We start from the raw sequence: 17,150 nt of genomic DNA, 5'->3' as shown, positions 1-17,150 counted from the left end.
TTTGGAGCAACATCACCAGCTCTCCTTATTTACTTATGACCTTAATTTTTTCATCCATTTATCATTGACCTGGAAAATGTAGACAAAGATCCCTACCTACATTAAATTAGGGTTAAGGTCTGGAAAAAATATACCATACATACCCTCACGCCTCTTATGGGGTAGGCAGAGACTATGGAAAACCAATTGCTACTCTTATATACTTCTTTCTTTTCTTTTGTTATAACAGTTTATTATTTTGTAAAAAAAAATGATCGACAGAGCTTTATTACTAATAATAAATAGTTGCAACACGAAAGAAAGACTTATAAAATCATAACACCAATCTACTTTTAACTCACACTTAAAATGTTCAACAAGCTACTCACACAAACATTTAAAAAGACCAACACACACGATATTAAACGTTACCCTACGAACGACATCAAATTCCCCCATTACCCCGTCTCAAGTTTTTCTCCTGTCAATAGCTCTTGAAAGGCTTTCAACCCCCATGATTAACGATTCCCCCTAATTTACAATTTATTGGAGTAAACTTAGGGACGTCTATCCATCAATATGACCAATATTTCGTCGTTTTGCTGACTAATTTGTGTCTCGACCCTGCTTGAGGTCGCCTTAGCTTGTTCATTGCGATTGGGGTAATTTGGGAATGGAGTTTAGGATTGTGGGTATTTTTAGATTGGGTTATTTGGGGATTTTTTATGTTTTAGGTTGTTGTGAGAAAAATCTTGTAATTCTGTTGTAGGTAAGATAGAAACGGGTTGCCGGACATATTATTAGAATTATGTCATATTTTGTAAATAAACTGCTGTGTACCTTGGCCAGAATAGATATATTTTATTGTATTAAGAGAAAAAATTAACAATGTATATTAACAGTATACTGTTACTGATTAGGATCGCAAGGAGTCACTGGTTGCAAGTCGCTTCTAACCAGCCTATCTGAAAGTTATTGGAGGAGGCCTATGTTTAGCAGTGGACGTCTTACGGCTGATATGATGATGATGATGATAACTCATTTTATTACTAGTCTTGAAATTCTTTGAGTCTAGTTTACACCTATATGTTTTATATAGAATAGAAACGTGGGTTACTTTGCGAAAATCCATACTACGAGTATATTAATCTTGCTATAATATAAAACTTCATAAAACATTTACGCTCAAATGTTAATTTTCCAAAGTATTCTAGCTCAAAAAGAGACAGCCTCCAGACCTTTTAAGGACCAAATTAAATCTATTTAAAAGGCTGAGGCAAACCTACATTACGGAATTGGGAGGGTCCCAAACTCCGTACGGTATTAAGCGGAGTGGAACTTAAGTTGCCGGTTCGTTGGTTTCTAAAGCGAGTGAGGAAATCACTTTTTTCCTTAAAACCTCACGTATCGTATCAAAGAGGGACACTTTATTAAAAGCATGTTATTATCTGATTGCGTGTTGAGTATCAAGAAGTACTTATTGAGTTAGTACTGCAGTACTGTAGGTACTACTATTATAAGGTTGTGCTGTAGTACATACAAGTCTTCAAGAGAAATTAACTAGATAAAATGTCTAATATTTCATGACTTAAGACCACCAAACGTACAATAAAGAGTAGACTCCTTTTAAGTGAATGGAATTTGGCCCAACTAGAAGAACCAAACCCGTGCGTACGCGTCTACGCGTTCCGCTCGCCTCAAAGACCTATCAGACCACCACACATGAGGACTAGTAGGACTAATGCCTGATCCGGAGCTGCGGACTACCAAGCGGGCTCGAAAAACAAGAGTAGGAACGGGGTGGTTTTAGTCAGTAAGAGACTCGCCTTGCCCAAGGCGGGAGAAGTCATTGAATGATTTTCTTCTCTCAAAAGCATCTTTAGTGAAGGCGTGGCTTTACTATGAGCACGGCAACAGTTAAAAATAACCTAAGAAAGTTTAAACCTAAGCTTCTGTTTATTTACAAACAAACGATTAAAAACATAAACACTAAGTAAAGTTCCAATCAGAAACAACTCCTTAATTCCCAAATTCTATTAGAATAAATCAATATAAACGCCAATTACTTTAAGACAACTAAACTTTAACTAAATAAAAAACATGATCAAAGTTCTCTAACAGAACGATTAAGCAAGTTATAATTGAAAACGTTAACCCTATCGGGCCTAATCTTCGGGTCGTCGGGACCGGCCCACTTGTAAAACTAACTTAATCAAACTGTCTCGGGGTAAACGGGGTCCTTTTGTGATTTTTACAAAACACAAGAGGGTTAAAAAATCATTTAGGTTTCTGTGGTGAAAAAGACTTGGATCTCTGGGTGGTGCTAATTTATCTGCAGTCGTTTTTTGAGGGTTGGTAAAGTTTAAAAATGGTCTGTTGTTTTTTTTTTAATTAAAAAATTACGAGTGCTTTAGTTTACATACATATACATACATAATCTCACGCCTGTCGCCTTATATCTTACATACCTCTTTCGCTTCATCAACAGTCACAAGTGTCTTCATGCATGCGCTTTATTTTCTTATACTTAAGCAGACATTAAGTACTTGGTAAATGTATCTATTGATCGGGTAATTTTATGTCACTTACAAGATTAAAATTATCGACATGCTCCACATGAAGCTAAACACAAACGTATTTCAATGATGACAAGATTATTGAAATACTTTCATATGGATCCTCAATTATGCATATTTGAACTTTTAACAACAGATCAAAAATGTTAACTTCTATCCATCTCTTTACAAAACAACAGCATAACATTCCTATACCACAAATACCTCTACAACTAAGTCCCATAAAATCACAGAACACAAAACTAAAACAAAACAAAAGTAACTAACTCAGCTCGAACACCAATCGATCCACTTCACAACTTGAATTCTGAACGCACGACTACCCGAAAAACTTTAATAAACCACCCACGCACGTCACTACACACTGTATAATCAATAAAGCGGCAACAGAAATAAAATCGACCTGTATAATGGGGTCACCAGGGCCAAATTTTGTTCCACACAAACCTACACTTCAATACGTCATTGTTGCGTTAATGTAAAACAGCAATCGTGTTTTGTCTGTTCGTCTATAAAGGAGTTGTTAAAAGTATTATTTTTTGCCGTCTTTTGGGTTTTTCATGGTGTTAAGTAAAAAGGATTAAGGTTTTTTAATGCTTTTAAAAGATGGTAGGAATGTATTTTGAACACCGAAGTATAAGTTTTGTATACCTAACACCAATTATTGTTATCGTATAGATACGTTACTTCGCAAATTGTGAGAACATCGTGACAGCGTCTGTAAAATCAAATTACTTAAAATAACTCTGTATAGATAGATACTCTTCACACATTAAAATTATTGCCTAAATAGGTTTTATTTTACATTTTAATTTTTAACCGATGTTTATTTTTTCCCTAATTAGAACAATAAATAGTCATTCCCTATGAGAGAGTAATGAGATCAATTTACCCCTTTGGAGATTATAAGACATGACCTCGTTATAATGATGATAATTATAGCCAATACGTGCCGTAATGTGCACCTCTGCTTACCCCTTCGGGGATAAACAGCGTCAGGTTGCTTATAACCAAATATTTAATATATTTTATCCTTGTCCACAGGATTCCCTCACCCAGAAATGCCTCCGCAGGGGATATTTAGCGCGCTAGAAGACGACTATATAGAGGTGATGTCGAGGAGAGGACAGAGTCGGTCGCCGTAGCCCACACTAACTGTTCTACCCACGAGAAGAGAGAGGAAGATAAGTCGCCAGTAAGTATATAACTTAAAACTATAAGTCGGGCACTAAAGGGGGATAAAAGTGTAAGACTGGGGAAGGCGATGAATAAATTGGGTATAATAATAACTCATCAACGCAACGTAATATTTTGGTTTGTTCAGATTTCTAAAGGAACTATTTGTAAATTGCTAAAAGATAGAAGGAAAAAAGTTATAATGTAAGACTAACTAATAGGAAGTCACAAATATTTTGACAATGTTCATACTCAAATCTTCAAGACTTAGAACATAACAAAAGTCTTGCAGAATGACAGTAGCTCCATTTATACCAACTCTTAACTTTAGAAGCACTATCCTTAGTACGAGTTTGCTTTACGTTGAACGAAAACGAAACGACAGCACTTTCGTCGTTCTGATTGACCGACGCGAATTAACCAACTAATCAGACCACCGAAAGTGCTTTCGTTTCGACCTCATTAAGCGTAAAGCAAACTCATATTAAGGGTACAAAATATTCCACAACAATAAAGTACTATTTTTATCCACAACAAAAATAGAATAATGAAGGAAAAAAGTATAATATTAAAAGTATCACTAAACACTTGTAGGTACCTATATCGCCCCACAAAACCACTTAATCATCCTTTATGAAAGCCAAACCACAACGAGGATGTGAAGAAATATCAAATCCTCGTATATTGTTAGCGAGTAATATTTTCACATACAAAGCTATTATTGGCACATCAGCAACATAAACAGATTTCCTTCCATGTTTTTCTTTCACGCAAAAATATATGATGAATGATTTTTTCCACATAATTGGTCATGGACGAAGGCCAAGAAGATACGGATCGTATAGCAGTAAAATATTATTTTCTCATTCATGTTGTTATCTGGTCAATTAGAGACAGTTTATCTGCTTATTTTCAGGAAGAAATATATTTATCCTTTCACAATGTGGATCCATCGGGTGCCCAGTAATAGTAAGGGAACGAATGTTTTGTCGCATGCTTGTATAATCGTACGACTAATCAATTAATATCAAATGACAAGTGATGTTAATTCATTTGTGAATGGAGTCGAGTTTATTGTGGACACAGTTTATTGATTAGATGGAGTTTAAATAGTATCTAATGTCAATGACATCTACACTGAACAAATCATCAAGTTAGATGTTAAAATTAAACAAGTTTTTAAAAGTAAAGATTCTAACTTCTCAAACAATTTTAAAACTTCTCCATCTGAATTTAAAATATATTTTACGTCGCACAAAGAATTGCAAAGATTCACAACGTGTGACGACCCTAAGCCAAACAATGAGTGTTGCTATTTATATTTGCCTAATACAATCTGCTGCTATAACAATGAATGTTGTCAGTAAAAAAAAATGATAAATGGTCCTAACTTTCTATTCTTCTCTACTTATAACCTTTCTTTTCATAATAATTTATCGTCCTCGTAATTTATTAACGGACTTTTCTCCTTCAACTTCTTTTGATACAGATTTATTGACATCAAAACCTATGTTTGGGTTTTGATGCCAATAAAAACTAACTTTCATCAAGTATTGTCATAATATTATTATGATACTAGTAATTACTAAGTGACTCTTATCGTATAATAACAAGATTATGTTTGAGAAACAAATGGATGGATGAATGGTAATAAATATTTCAGAATTAAGAAATGAAACATGAAAAATTCTAATGGGCAATTTTTGTCACATGATTACATCGCAAAGCTTAAAGACAAAACTCTTCAACGTCTTAAGAGTAATGATATAATGAAGCTGGGACCTGCGCGCTGACAGTGCGACTAATTCACCAATTCTGGGACTATCTAGTCTTATCATTAGACCTTAAACGGGATATTTACCAAGTATATTCGTTTTTATGAGTTCGCGATATTTAGGCACTATTGCAAGCGCCATGAAAAAACTAATAAATATGGTAAATATCCCGATTTTAGTTTAATGATATTACTAGTGACCATGTCAGTTTCAAAACTCTCTAGTTTTGCTTCTTAAAAGCGACCACTTAAGTTTCTCATATAAAAGCATTCCTTGTTCATTATTTTCATCAAATCTTTTTCCAAACTAGAAATGAACCTCCTCAACATGGACGCGGAGAACCGCGTGGTCCTGAACGTAGGAGGGATCCGTCACGAGACGTACAAGGCGACGCTGAAGAAGATCCCGGCGACCAGGCTCTCCCGGCTGACGGAGGCGCTCGCCAACTACGACCCCGTCCTCAACGAGTACTTCTTCGATAGGCATCCTGGAGTCTTCGCCCAAGTCTTGAATTATTACAGGTAAGGAAAGTCCCGTTTCTGTATAATTAAATTCAGAGCCTTTAATTTGGAGCCTTAATGTTTTAACAATACAATTAGTCCGGTCAAAATAGACGAAATTAAGTCTATACGTCGAAATTAACAATTGATGTGATTTATTTAATTAAAACTGCGATAAGCGTAAAATTAATGGACCATTTTTGTAAAAAGTTGTATGATCTACAACTCTGTCCAACATGTTTTTACAATTTAAAACTTATTGTTTTCTAGAAAAAATTATAAAACCGTAATTTTGACCTTGAATTTTTCTTTTATTTTGCAAAATTGGGATCGATGGGTATTTTTGACATTTTGTTAATCATTATGTACTTAACGTCTATGCCAATTTTCAGTTCTATGCGAATTAAGTCAAAGTCAAAAATCTATCTTGGCCGGGCTAAATCTTTAGGAATAATATTAAATCAGATGATTTCAAACACCACGATAAGGAAGAAATGCTTGCTATAAATGATAACGATTAGGAAATGTCTTAAAATAACAATTAAACAATACAAAACAAAATTCCGCGAATCTCATTCCATTCTTACTCGTATTGTTGATAAAGTGAACACTAATTACTGCGAACCATTTGCTTCCATTCTTACGTAAAATTCAGATGAAATAAAAACAGTCCTTTCTGGGTAACTCTCAATTTCGTTGAGAATAGAAAAATTACGCCATTTTGTTGTCCCAAAAGTCCTATATTACTTATTATCGCTGTTTTATTTCGGCTTGAAGATAGGCAATAAGATTTCTGAACGTGATATACAGAGTCGTTTAGCGGCATTGACATTTCAACACAAAAGCGATGTCACAAAACAAATGTCTGACATTTCGTACAAAAGGTATTTCAGATATTTGGACAGCTTGTTCCAAGATGTTATTTTTAGCACTTTATATTCTAGTGGTATTGTTTACATGGTAGTCTGTGCACCTTTAAAAGAAAAATGCTTGACCATGATTTATTACCTACAGATGTTTTCTCAAAATGTTTTAATTAAAAATTAATAGCTCTAAACGTAATCTTAAATCTTTATAAATTAAGATTTCTATGCCAAGGGCTTTTAAATACTACTGCTCGTAATGATACCACAATTTCTACTAACTAAAACACATCTCAATGTAGGCAAGTGTGCAAAAGAGAAAGAAACACAGAGTGAAAGAGAAACTGCAAGAATGATAAATGAGCTTATTATAATTGTGTAATATTTAAAAATTAGGCTGACTCGAACAAATTATTTCGGCTTAGGTTTCTGGGATAATGCTTCTGTTATTCAGACCCTAATTTTGGTTAGGTTTATTCGTTTGCGTTGCTTTTTCTCCACTGTTCTGAGGTCGACCCTTTGTAGACATAGATACTGTTAAATATCAGTTAAAATGGCTAATTTTAGGGTTGATTCTTCGAAATTCACTAACAGATAGACTAACGGACAATTCCATTTGACGTTTCAAAAGTGCCTTATTAAGGATTAACTTTGAATAGATTAAACACTGAAATTGTGAATGAGAAAATTGTGGCTTTACATTGTAACTACTGTTTCCCAATCCCATTTGGCTAATTTTGTACTATTGAAAGCTTGTGATGACTTAAAAAAGAGAATATTTAATTATAAGCATCGTCTGCATCAATCACAAGACAAAAAAGGTAAAAATAAAAATCCGCTGGCCCAATCATCCCCCTCACTAATCTTTTCAATCCTCGATTCCTCAAAAACGCTTAAATTCGTAACCCCAACCGGCCTTCAACGCACTTGTAAAGATTATGGTGTTTCGGGCATCCATGGGCCGCTGCAATAGCTTACCATCAGGTGATCCGTCTGCTCGTTTACCGACTTTTACTATAAAAATACCTGTCTCACAGAAAACGTGACATAATTTCTTCACTAGTTTTTGAAACTTATACGTGGGTTGTGGTCAGACTTACCTCCGGGTTGTGCCCAACATTTTCCGTAAAACCAAGGGACGGTGTCAACCGCAGTATTTGGGTGAGTCCTGCGGTTGAACCAACCTGCAGAGTGGTACACAAGGCAACACATCACACTATCAAAACCAGTATAAACTGGCTGTTGAAAGTCCTGAAAGATTATATAAAGCGAGTCCATGATAAACTGGTTTTTGTAGCTTTATGTGTGGGCCTGTGTACCAAAGGCTCGACGTATGAATTTTTCGCAACACATTTTGCAAACAGGAGGCTCGTGGTTACAGCGGTGTAAAAGAAAATGACAACAATGTCGTTTGTTGCCTGATCTTTTTTTAAGTTAAGAAGTTAGTTTTTGGGTCTTTTTTGGAAATCTCAACGTTAGACGTTAGAAGGTCTTGTTTGGAATTGATAAGATTACCAAAAAAGAAAATGTTTACAATAATATGGAAAGAGGTGAAATATTAGACAAATCTTCAGCAAAAACGGGTAAAGCGGGTAAATCATCCGCAATTCCTAATCTTCTATTTCAGTCAAAATATTTTATATCTCCAAGCATAAAACATTTGTACCAAATAATAAACTAATTATATTATCAATTAGAAACATGCAATAATATATTATCTCACTTCAAACATAGTACTAACTCAAAAACAAGATACTTAATTTTGTGTCCCTCATAAATAACCCTTCCTTTTTTGCTCCAAACCCACTTGTTACTAAACTAAGCTTATGGCCCATATAGACGATAAATCAATACCAACTAAACATAAAGTAACATTAATCAATCTGAGCCTAAAGGGTTTAGCCCCGAAATTATCCGAAGTTTGCCGAAGTTGGAACCTTATCAATGAATTAATTTAAACTATGAATGACTGTAGCGAACGCTAATGACAAACAAGCCCAGGAAGTTTGTGAAACAAGTTTTATTTTTAAATGTGTTTAGAATAAAAGCATGTAGCTAATTAGGTGTTTATCCCCTAGAGATGTGGTATGTAGCTATAATAGCAATAAGATGTATTAGCTAAGCTGTGTAACTATGTAACTGTTGCCACTGATATTAAGCTTTGTAGTGGTGCGATTAAGGCGCAGCTCGAGTTTGTGATGTATCGTTGGTAAGGAAACCATCCATAGACCGTTTCCATAACACGTATCCATAGCAAACATTCATAGCACGAATCTTTCCATATACATAACACATCTTAGTTGAACCCATTTCCACCAGTGCTAAGCTGTGTATTCCGTTGGTGTTGGGTGGAATGAATATATATGATTGGTAGAAGATTTCTTGACAGTCATTTAAATGGCATATATCCAGTCATAACAGAATTGCAAGACTCAAGCTAAGAAATGTAGCATGTAACATAAGAATGCATAACATATGGAAAAAGAAAATAATTCTTAGAAAGCTAACGGACAGTGGGAAATGGAATCTACTTCGAATGAACAAACTGACATCAGGTCAGAACTAAACTTCACTGTTAGAGCGTCAGATTTGAATAGAAATCCAATTTTCTATGTGAAACTCTTACTTTGGAATCGCAATGCCTAACGTTATTGAAGCAAGTTGCGTTATAGTTGGCACTTATTTCAGTTAGTCTAAAAATATTTTTTGAGATTTGGATATAAATTATTGATCCCTTCTTGTTCTGGTTCTGTGTTCGAGTGAAAAGGAAGTTAAAAGACGCTTCGGTTTTATGTTTATTTTCTGGTTCGGACAAATTATCATTAGGATTTTGATAACGTTTGGTATTAACTTTACATCATTATTAGTAATTTTAAAATTATTAACTTTACATCATCCATTTTGGCTTTTGGTTTTTTGAGTTAGGAATTTAAGGGTTATTGGGGAATCGGGAAATGGGAAGAGGGGTTATTGAGCCTCCGGTAACCTCACTCGGCACAACACAACGCAAGCGTTTGTTTTCTGTAAGGTCGTGGTATCACTCCAATCGAGTCTAGTGCCAAAGCATGGCTCTCCAACACTTAAAATTACTACATTTGTTCAGTATCAGCCAAAAAATGTTTGACTTCAATGACTTTCTAAGCATATCATTATATTAAACGTTATGGACAGTCCAATCCTCATTTTGTTCGATTACCTGTAAACAATTTTGATATTGAAAACTATTGGTTTCCGATGACCCAATTTCATAGTCAATTTTCGTGTTGACTCGTTTGAAAACAATTTGATTTAAACTTTAATGCTATAGTAACTAATCTGTATTTAGCGTGTTGCATTATTTTACGAGTTGATTGGAGTTCTGGATAGAATAATAGATGACTATCATTAGTTTGGGATTTTATAGGTGTGTGGTTTTTTAGCAAATTCTTATTGGTATATTTTGGTAGTTGGATAGTACCTAGAGAAGTGTTATCTATATGCCAGATAATTTAAGTGTCGCAGAAGTCTATACTTTGGCATGAATGTGCCGACTTAACTGGAGTGATACCACGGCCTCACAGAAAAACGACGTAAAACAACGCTTGCGTTGTGTTTCGTTGTGTGAGTGGGGTTACCGGAGGTCCAATTGCCCTCCTCTATTCAAAGATTAATCATTTAATTTTATCAGCTATACTCCTAGATATTGTTTCAAATGCATAATGTTTAAAAACTTTTCTGTAGGGTTCCATAACCTATAATATCTAGTACTAAATGATGGCGCCATACTTGTGGTGCTTCATCGTTTCTATCTCATTTAAATACACACAACCAATATACAGATACTTACGGTATTAAAAATAAAGTCGACGCAATTCAAACCGTGAAACAAAATATTGGAAAACGCTCGACAATTTATCATCTCAAAAGGTGAAAAGAGCATAAAAATAATTGGTACGCCTAAACTGGGACAATCATACACACTTATGTACAAACGTACAACGCGACACGTCAAGCTATACATAACCAGTATAAGCTGACCTTCGAATGTGAGAAAAGATGGTACAAAGCGAGACCATGATAAATTGGTTTTGTATAGACCGATTTGTAGCCGTGTGTATATGGAACGTGTGTGTGTGTGTGTGTTCGTACAATTCACATTACATAAGAATACTTTTAGGAATATTTTATCGCCTAAAAAGGGGAGGTTTTATAAGAAAATTTATTGCTGAAACTCGTTACCGTAACCGATGTAATAAATAAAAAACACAGAACAGTTTACCGTGTGAATACGTTCATAATGTATCAAAGGATCAAATTGGAAGCTCGCAACTGGATTAAGTGTTGTGAATTTAACATTTTTTGGGTGATATTTTTGTTTTCAGATGTAACATAGTAGGTCTTTGACATCAGGGTGACATAAAATACCCCAAAAAAATCCAGCTTCGTATAAAATTTGAATCCACATCAATCCCATCGGAGTTGTCCTCCAAACCAGAACGAATAACAATCGGAAATCATCTGAACAACTCCCTAATCCATCGTTATCCAAAAAAACGGATAAAACATCCCTTGAGGGTGATTATTCTTTGTCCCCACCCCAATTAAATGGTACAAAATGTTCATCCATCATCTAGGATCAAAGGTAGCAATGTAGCCTTTAACGACAACAACCCTTTTGTTATTGAAATGTATGGAAATCGGATAGCTGTTCGTAATTGTGGTAGTGTAGTAATATTTTTCTTGTCGGTCCATATGTTCAGTGTCTGAGTTGGTATTTTCCACTTCAATAGTATTTATTTGCCTGTTGATCTAAGAGAGCTGTTATTTTGCTGTTAGGAGTCGTTTGTTGTAATGGGTTTGTGAAGAATTTATTGTTGTTTCCATTTGTTAGTAAGTTTGGTGATTCTGTGACTGGGATCGTTTTATCGTTTAATGTATTGATGTTACGTTAATATGTGATATCAATCAATTAATTTACTGGTTCTTCATCATCATCATACCTGCCATAAGACGTCCATTGCTGAACATAGACCTCCCCCAATGACTTCCAGATAGGCCGGTTGGAAGCAACCTGCATTCAGTGGCTCCCTGCAATCTTAATCGGGTCGTCTACCCACCTTGTGGGTGGACGTCCTACGCTACGCTTGCCAGTACACGGATATCCTCGTTTTTTATTCGGTCTCGCAAAGAAACCCCGACCATAGCCTTTTTTCATAGAGCATTTAATGTTCTTGAGCTTATTATTGGTTTCGTGTATGTACAATGTACAAAATAAACTTAATTGCATTGAATACTAAGAAACACTGAGCTCCATAATAAATAAAGACATAATTTTTATTCAACCCCAAATGTACCAATTTTATGCCGTTGAAATTGCAATACTGACTCTTAAAAGTCTAACCACACCTCTTTATTTCTAGAACGGGCAAGCTCCACTACCCTACAGACGTCTGCGGGCCACTCTTCGAGGAGGAACTGGAGTTTTGGGGCCTGGACGCCAACCAGGTGGAACCGTGCTGCTGGATGACGTATACACAGGTGAGGATACTATTCTTGATGCAGATGATGATGAGGTTAACAAAGGTAAAGAAGAGAAAACTGTAGGATATGTAAGTGATATAATTCTGAAACTACGTTTAAAAAATCCGACTTCAATACGCAAAACACGTGTTAAAGTGTAAACCTCATTTTTTAAGTGGAGTAATATACTTTATACTTTCTCTGTCTGAAGTCTGAAAAATTGTACGCTGAAAACCGCATCAAAATCAGCATCAGATTCGCCCAAACGCAAGATAATCATGCACAAACATACATACTGGTCATACTAAAAACCTCATTTTTTGGAAACGGTAAAAATAGACCATGGAATAGATCTACAGAATTTTTGTCACAAATGAATATCATAATACTATCATCAACTAAGAAAAATATTACAGACGAAATGTGACAAAATATTTGCATAAAGACGTCTTTGAACAAGTTGTCAGCGAAGTTAGAAATAATTGCAACATAATTTACTATTAGAACTAAAATAATGACATTATTAGTTCAAACGAATTAAAACTAATATTTTAATGTCTGAGTGAACATATATTTAGCAGTCCTGTCAGCGGCTCCATTGCAGCCAATAAATTCAAGGAGATACTAAGCAGCTCTTGATAGGAATTCTAGAATTTTCCAACTATCTGATTCAGATCAGTACGCAAAAATAAATACAATGTTCAAAGCCAATTTTATTATTATAAATAACGTCATCACGCTTTTTATCCCCGAAGGGGTAGGCAAAGGTGTGCACATAATACCGCTAGACAATATAAACCCACTTTTCACCATTTGTATTATAACTTATAAATCCCATGTAAGAGGGGGTGAGCCTATTGCCATGTACCGGACACATTTCTAGTCTCCGTACTACTGAACAATTTTCTAATTACCGAAAAAAAACCAGCAATACTTTGCCCGACCCCGAGACCCCTTGTCCGGCAGTCGCACTTGCGACCACTCGACCAACGAAACAGTCAGTCTAGCCAAATAAATTCATGGATATGCTAAGCAGCTCTTGACAGGAATTCTAGAATTTTCCAACTATCAGATTCAGATCAGTACGCAAAAATAAATACAATGTTCAAAGCCAATTTTATTATTATAAATAACGTTGCGAAACAATTCTGACGCTTCAAGGTCATTGGACGAAATAATTTTATTGAATCGATTGATCGTTCTCCTATTATTTGTTTGACTTTGAGAATTTAATTTCGGGAAGATTCGATTACAAAATGAAGACGGGAGGTATTTGTTCGGAAATATTTGTGTCGAAGTAACTTTAGATCTCAATTTCATTGAGTAAGGATGAGGTTGTCATTGGTTTAGTAATAAGAAATTGGACTGCTTAAAGATTATGTCTTTCTCCAAATTGAATTCATTGTTATTTAGTATCCCTGGTTTATTTTGTGCTGTAGACATTTGGGGCTTCTTTTCCACCAGATGTGTGCTATGCTACGTTCTTCTTATATTCTTTCATATTTATTGGTACATACCTATAATTTAACACTAGGGGACGGACTTAGCAAAGCTATGTTTTTATATGGAAAGATGCGTGCTATGGATGTGTGCTATGAATGGCTTCCCTACTATCTACTCAAACTGCGCATCTTTACCGTACAACTACTTTGCGGCGACACATCTTCATAGCACATCTTACTCGCACAGCTACATAGCTTAGTATCGGTGGAAACGGTCACCTAGTTTCACAGATTAGCTATTGCATCTCTGTTGGAAAAGCACCATTAGTCTCAAGTTACGTACTTTTATTTCACGAAACTTTTTCGCTTAGTATGTCAGCATACAAGTATGTAAGCATACTTAACAATGAAATATAAGATTAAGACAGTTATAGTTACCATAATAGTAGTAGTTTTCGCAAAAACTTAACAACGGAGGAAAATCGTGCGAGAAACTAGCACGAACCACCCTTTAGCAAAAACTCGCAAAACAGTTTAAGTAGCAGCAACATATTTTTTACTTAGAACAAATGAATATTTCCAGCAGTATCCCAGCAACAAATTTCATAAGTTCCCTATGTGTAGTTCTTTATAGTGGAACTTTTCTCGTTTGCTCGGATTTGCCGACATGTTCCTACAAACTGTACTGGATAACTTACGAAGCAGTTTTAAAAGTCAGTCGAAGAATCGACGGCTGGAGCCGTGGACAGAATATTAAGCAACCAGTAACATTTTGTATAGACAGATGTGGCATAGGTTATAAACCTAAAGACAGTTATACAACTTGGTAAATACTAGAGCTAGATTCTCCTTTTATGCTTGTCAGAGAGCGCTGTTCTTGCACCGAATAGCCGTTTAGCTATCAAATTGTTCGACCGAAGTGATACCACCCACAGCTTCACAGAAAACCGAAGTGAAACAACGCTTGAGTTGTGTTTCGTTGTATGAGTGAGGTTACCGGAGGCTCAATTACCCCCTTCCCTATCCCCGATTCCCCAACATCCTTTAAATTCCTAACCCCCAAAAGGCCGGCAACGCACTTGTAACGCATCTGGTGTTTTTAAGTTTCCATGGGCAGCGGCGATGGCTTACCATCTGGTGATCCATGTGGTTGTTTTCCGGTTTATACCATAAAAAAACAGAGCCACGCGGCATTCTGCCTCGGAGTCTGTTGAAGATAAAAAAACTAAGAAGAATAAGACAAAAATTGCAATTTGCTCTTATTACAAAAGCAAACGTTATGTTCTTTGATTTAAGATCCTCACTAAAAAGTGTAAAAAACTGTGCTCGAGAATCCTTCGTACCATCGGGGCTGCTATAATATCGTAAAAATATTCAAATTTAGAACCCAAAGCAACCAGTTACAATATTGCTATCACAAAAAAAAACACAAAAATAAAATGGGAAAAGTTCATTATTTCAATTGGCAAACTTTTATATAACCCAAGTCGTTATTTTGTCAAAAACTCGTGTTAAATAAATGAGTGCATAAAAAGTTGCTGTTGATTCAACACGTTTACTACTAGGTACGGTTACTCTCATAAAACCTACAATTTGAGAAGTACCAACTGCAATTTTAACAGAATGATTACAGAGAGGTATCTGGTGTTGCGGGTGTCCATGGGCGGAGCTGATAGCTACTAATATCTACTATCAGGTGACCCACCTGTGCAAGTTTGCCACTTATTCCATTAAAAAATATCAAAAGCCCGAATTAGTAATTCAATATTATTCAGTTTATAGATATGTTTATGAATTCAATAACGTCATTCTCAATATTGATTGGGATGCTATACGACTTTTTCTTAATATTTTTTAGTTCTTAGGGTCTTAAGAGTCTTTCGACTACTTGATCGTTGAGCTTGGTCGTACCATTTTTAAAACAAGACTAGCTTTTTTTGAGGGGGAAAATCATCCAATGACTTCTCCCGCCTTGGACGAGGCGAGAGGGAGTATCAAACTCTTACTGACTAAAAACCACACCGTTCCTACTCCTGCTTTTCGAGCTGGAGCCCCTAAACTAGTGTTGCCCAAATTCAGTCTTGGTCTTGCAGTCTTGATCTTGTTCTTGCATTTTTGCAAGACCTAGACCAAGAACAAGACCGCGTATTTTTAGCAAGACCAAGACCAAGACTGACCGTGCAAGACTTGAGCAAGAACAAGACATAGCCTGCAAGATTCTTGCGTCTTGCAGCTAGGACTATTTCACTGAGTAGTTACGTGTAACAGTTCGGTGTATAGGTAGGTACGCTTAGGAATTCTATGAGACGCAAAAAAATGTATCAAAAAATATGAAAAACTGGACCTATGCGCATTACGACTAATACTATAAACATAGCGAATAAAAAAATATCTGCGCATTAAAATCAAACTTAGTGCATGCATAGTTATGTTTTAACCATCGGCACTTTGATAATGCGGCATCAAAGGTTTTGTAAGTACAAAACCTTTGATGCCAAAATTTGAAAGCGGCAAATTTCTTTGAGAAGTAAGTACTTCTCAAAGAAATTTGCCGCTTTTCGGAAGTACATGGTTATGATACACGCGCCGGCGGCTTCTTTTGAAATCTAAAACAATTGCTGCCGCTACGCCGAAATCATAACATTTGACACTATTTGATTGCCGCCATAGGGCGTAGGTATACTCATGCAAAATAATTTCGAATTTTAGGAGTACCTACAGGTGTTCCAAAGAATAAATAAGTTTCAAAGTGCTTAGAATGAAAATGAATACATTATACTGATCACGCAAGTAGTATTATGATTAGGATAAAATGGTCAGGATAGGTAGTAGATGTCATATTAATTCATTCTAGTAAGTATATATTATAATATTGATTACTTATATGGTTTTTTTACATGTTTTAGCAAATGTAAGCTTATAAATCATAAATGTTTATTAAGAAACAGTTACTTCCATGGAAAACGACATATAGGTCAGTTGATTTTTCGAATTTCTTATCAAATCTTCAGTTATTTATTAATCTGCTTGATCTTTACTATGGCTATGTTAATTCAAGCTCACAATGTTCCAATTCTAATACGTTTTTCTAAGATTTAAAGTAAACTTTAATAAATAGTAATAGACTAATAGGTAATTGCAAGACTTGCAAGACTCTTGCTGCAAGACCAAGACCAAGACCAAGACTGGGAGCGCAAGACCAAGACCAAGACCAAGACCAGGTGTATTGGCGCAAGACCAAGACCAAGACTGGCTAAGTCTCGTCTTGTTCTTGCATTTGGGCAACACTACCCTAAACCCGCTAGGTAGCCCGCAGCTCCGGATAAAACAAGACTTGCCT

General features: G+C 35.6%; 2 protein-coding genes across 9 annotated transcripts in view; one reads left to right on the top strand and one right to left on the bottom strand.

Annotated features, from left to right (window-relative positions):
- LOC118272073 (protein spaetzle 4) overlaps positions 1-17,150 on the bottom strand; it is a 484,075-nt gene that overhangs the window by 227,336 nt on the left and 239,589 nt on the right. The window contains exon 7 of one of the 4 annotated variants that reach the window (XR_007705320.1): positions 12,649-12,659. The exons of the other annotated variants lie outside the window; for them this stretch is intronic. The gene's annotated coding sequence lies outside the window, so the exon portion shown is untranslated. Of the gene's footprint in view, positions 1-12,648; positions 12,660-17,150 lie in introns of those variants that run through there. 4 annotated transcript variants of the gene reach the window in all.
- LOC118271844 (potassium voltage-gated channel protein Shaw) overlaps positions 1-17,150 on the top strand; it is a 110,775-nt gene that overhangs the window by 79,834 nt on the left and 13,791 nt on the right. For 4 of the 5 annotated variants that reach the window (XR_007705319.1, XR_007705318.1, XM_050693720.1 and 1 more), the window contains exons 4-7: positions 3,600-3,750; positions 4,648-4,700; positions 5,817-6,027; positions 12,269-12,386. Coding sequence is in view for 3 of the 5 variants with exons in the window: in XM_050693720.1 (XP_050549677.1) it covers positions 4,673-4,700; positions 5,817-6,027; positions 12,269-12,386 (357 nt within the window). In the remaining 2 variants the exon portion in view is untranslated. The remainder of the gene's footprint in view (positions 1-3,599; positions 3,751-4,647; positions 4,701-5,816; positions 6,028-12,268; positions 12,387-17,150) is intronic. The other variant, XM_050693719.1, reaches the window with a different exon arrangement.

The sequence above is a fragment of the Spodoptera frugiperda genome, chromosome 5 (assembly GCF_023101765.2).
Source record: "Spodoptera frugiperda isolate SF20-4 chromosome 5, AGI-APGP_CSIRO_Sfru_2.0, whole genome shotgun sequence".
NCBI classification, from domain to species: domain Eukaryota; kingdom Metazoa; phylum Arthropoda; class Insecta; order Lepidoptera; family Noctuidae; genus Spodoptera; species Spodoptera frugiperda.
This window is presented reverse-complemented; position numbering and strand designations above follow the sequence as displayed.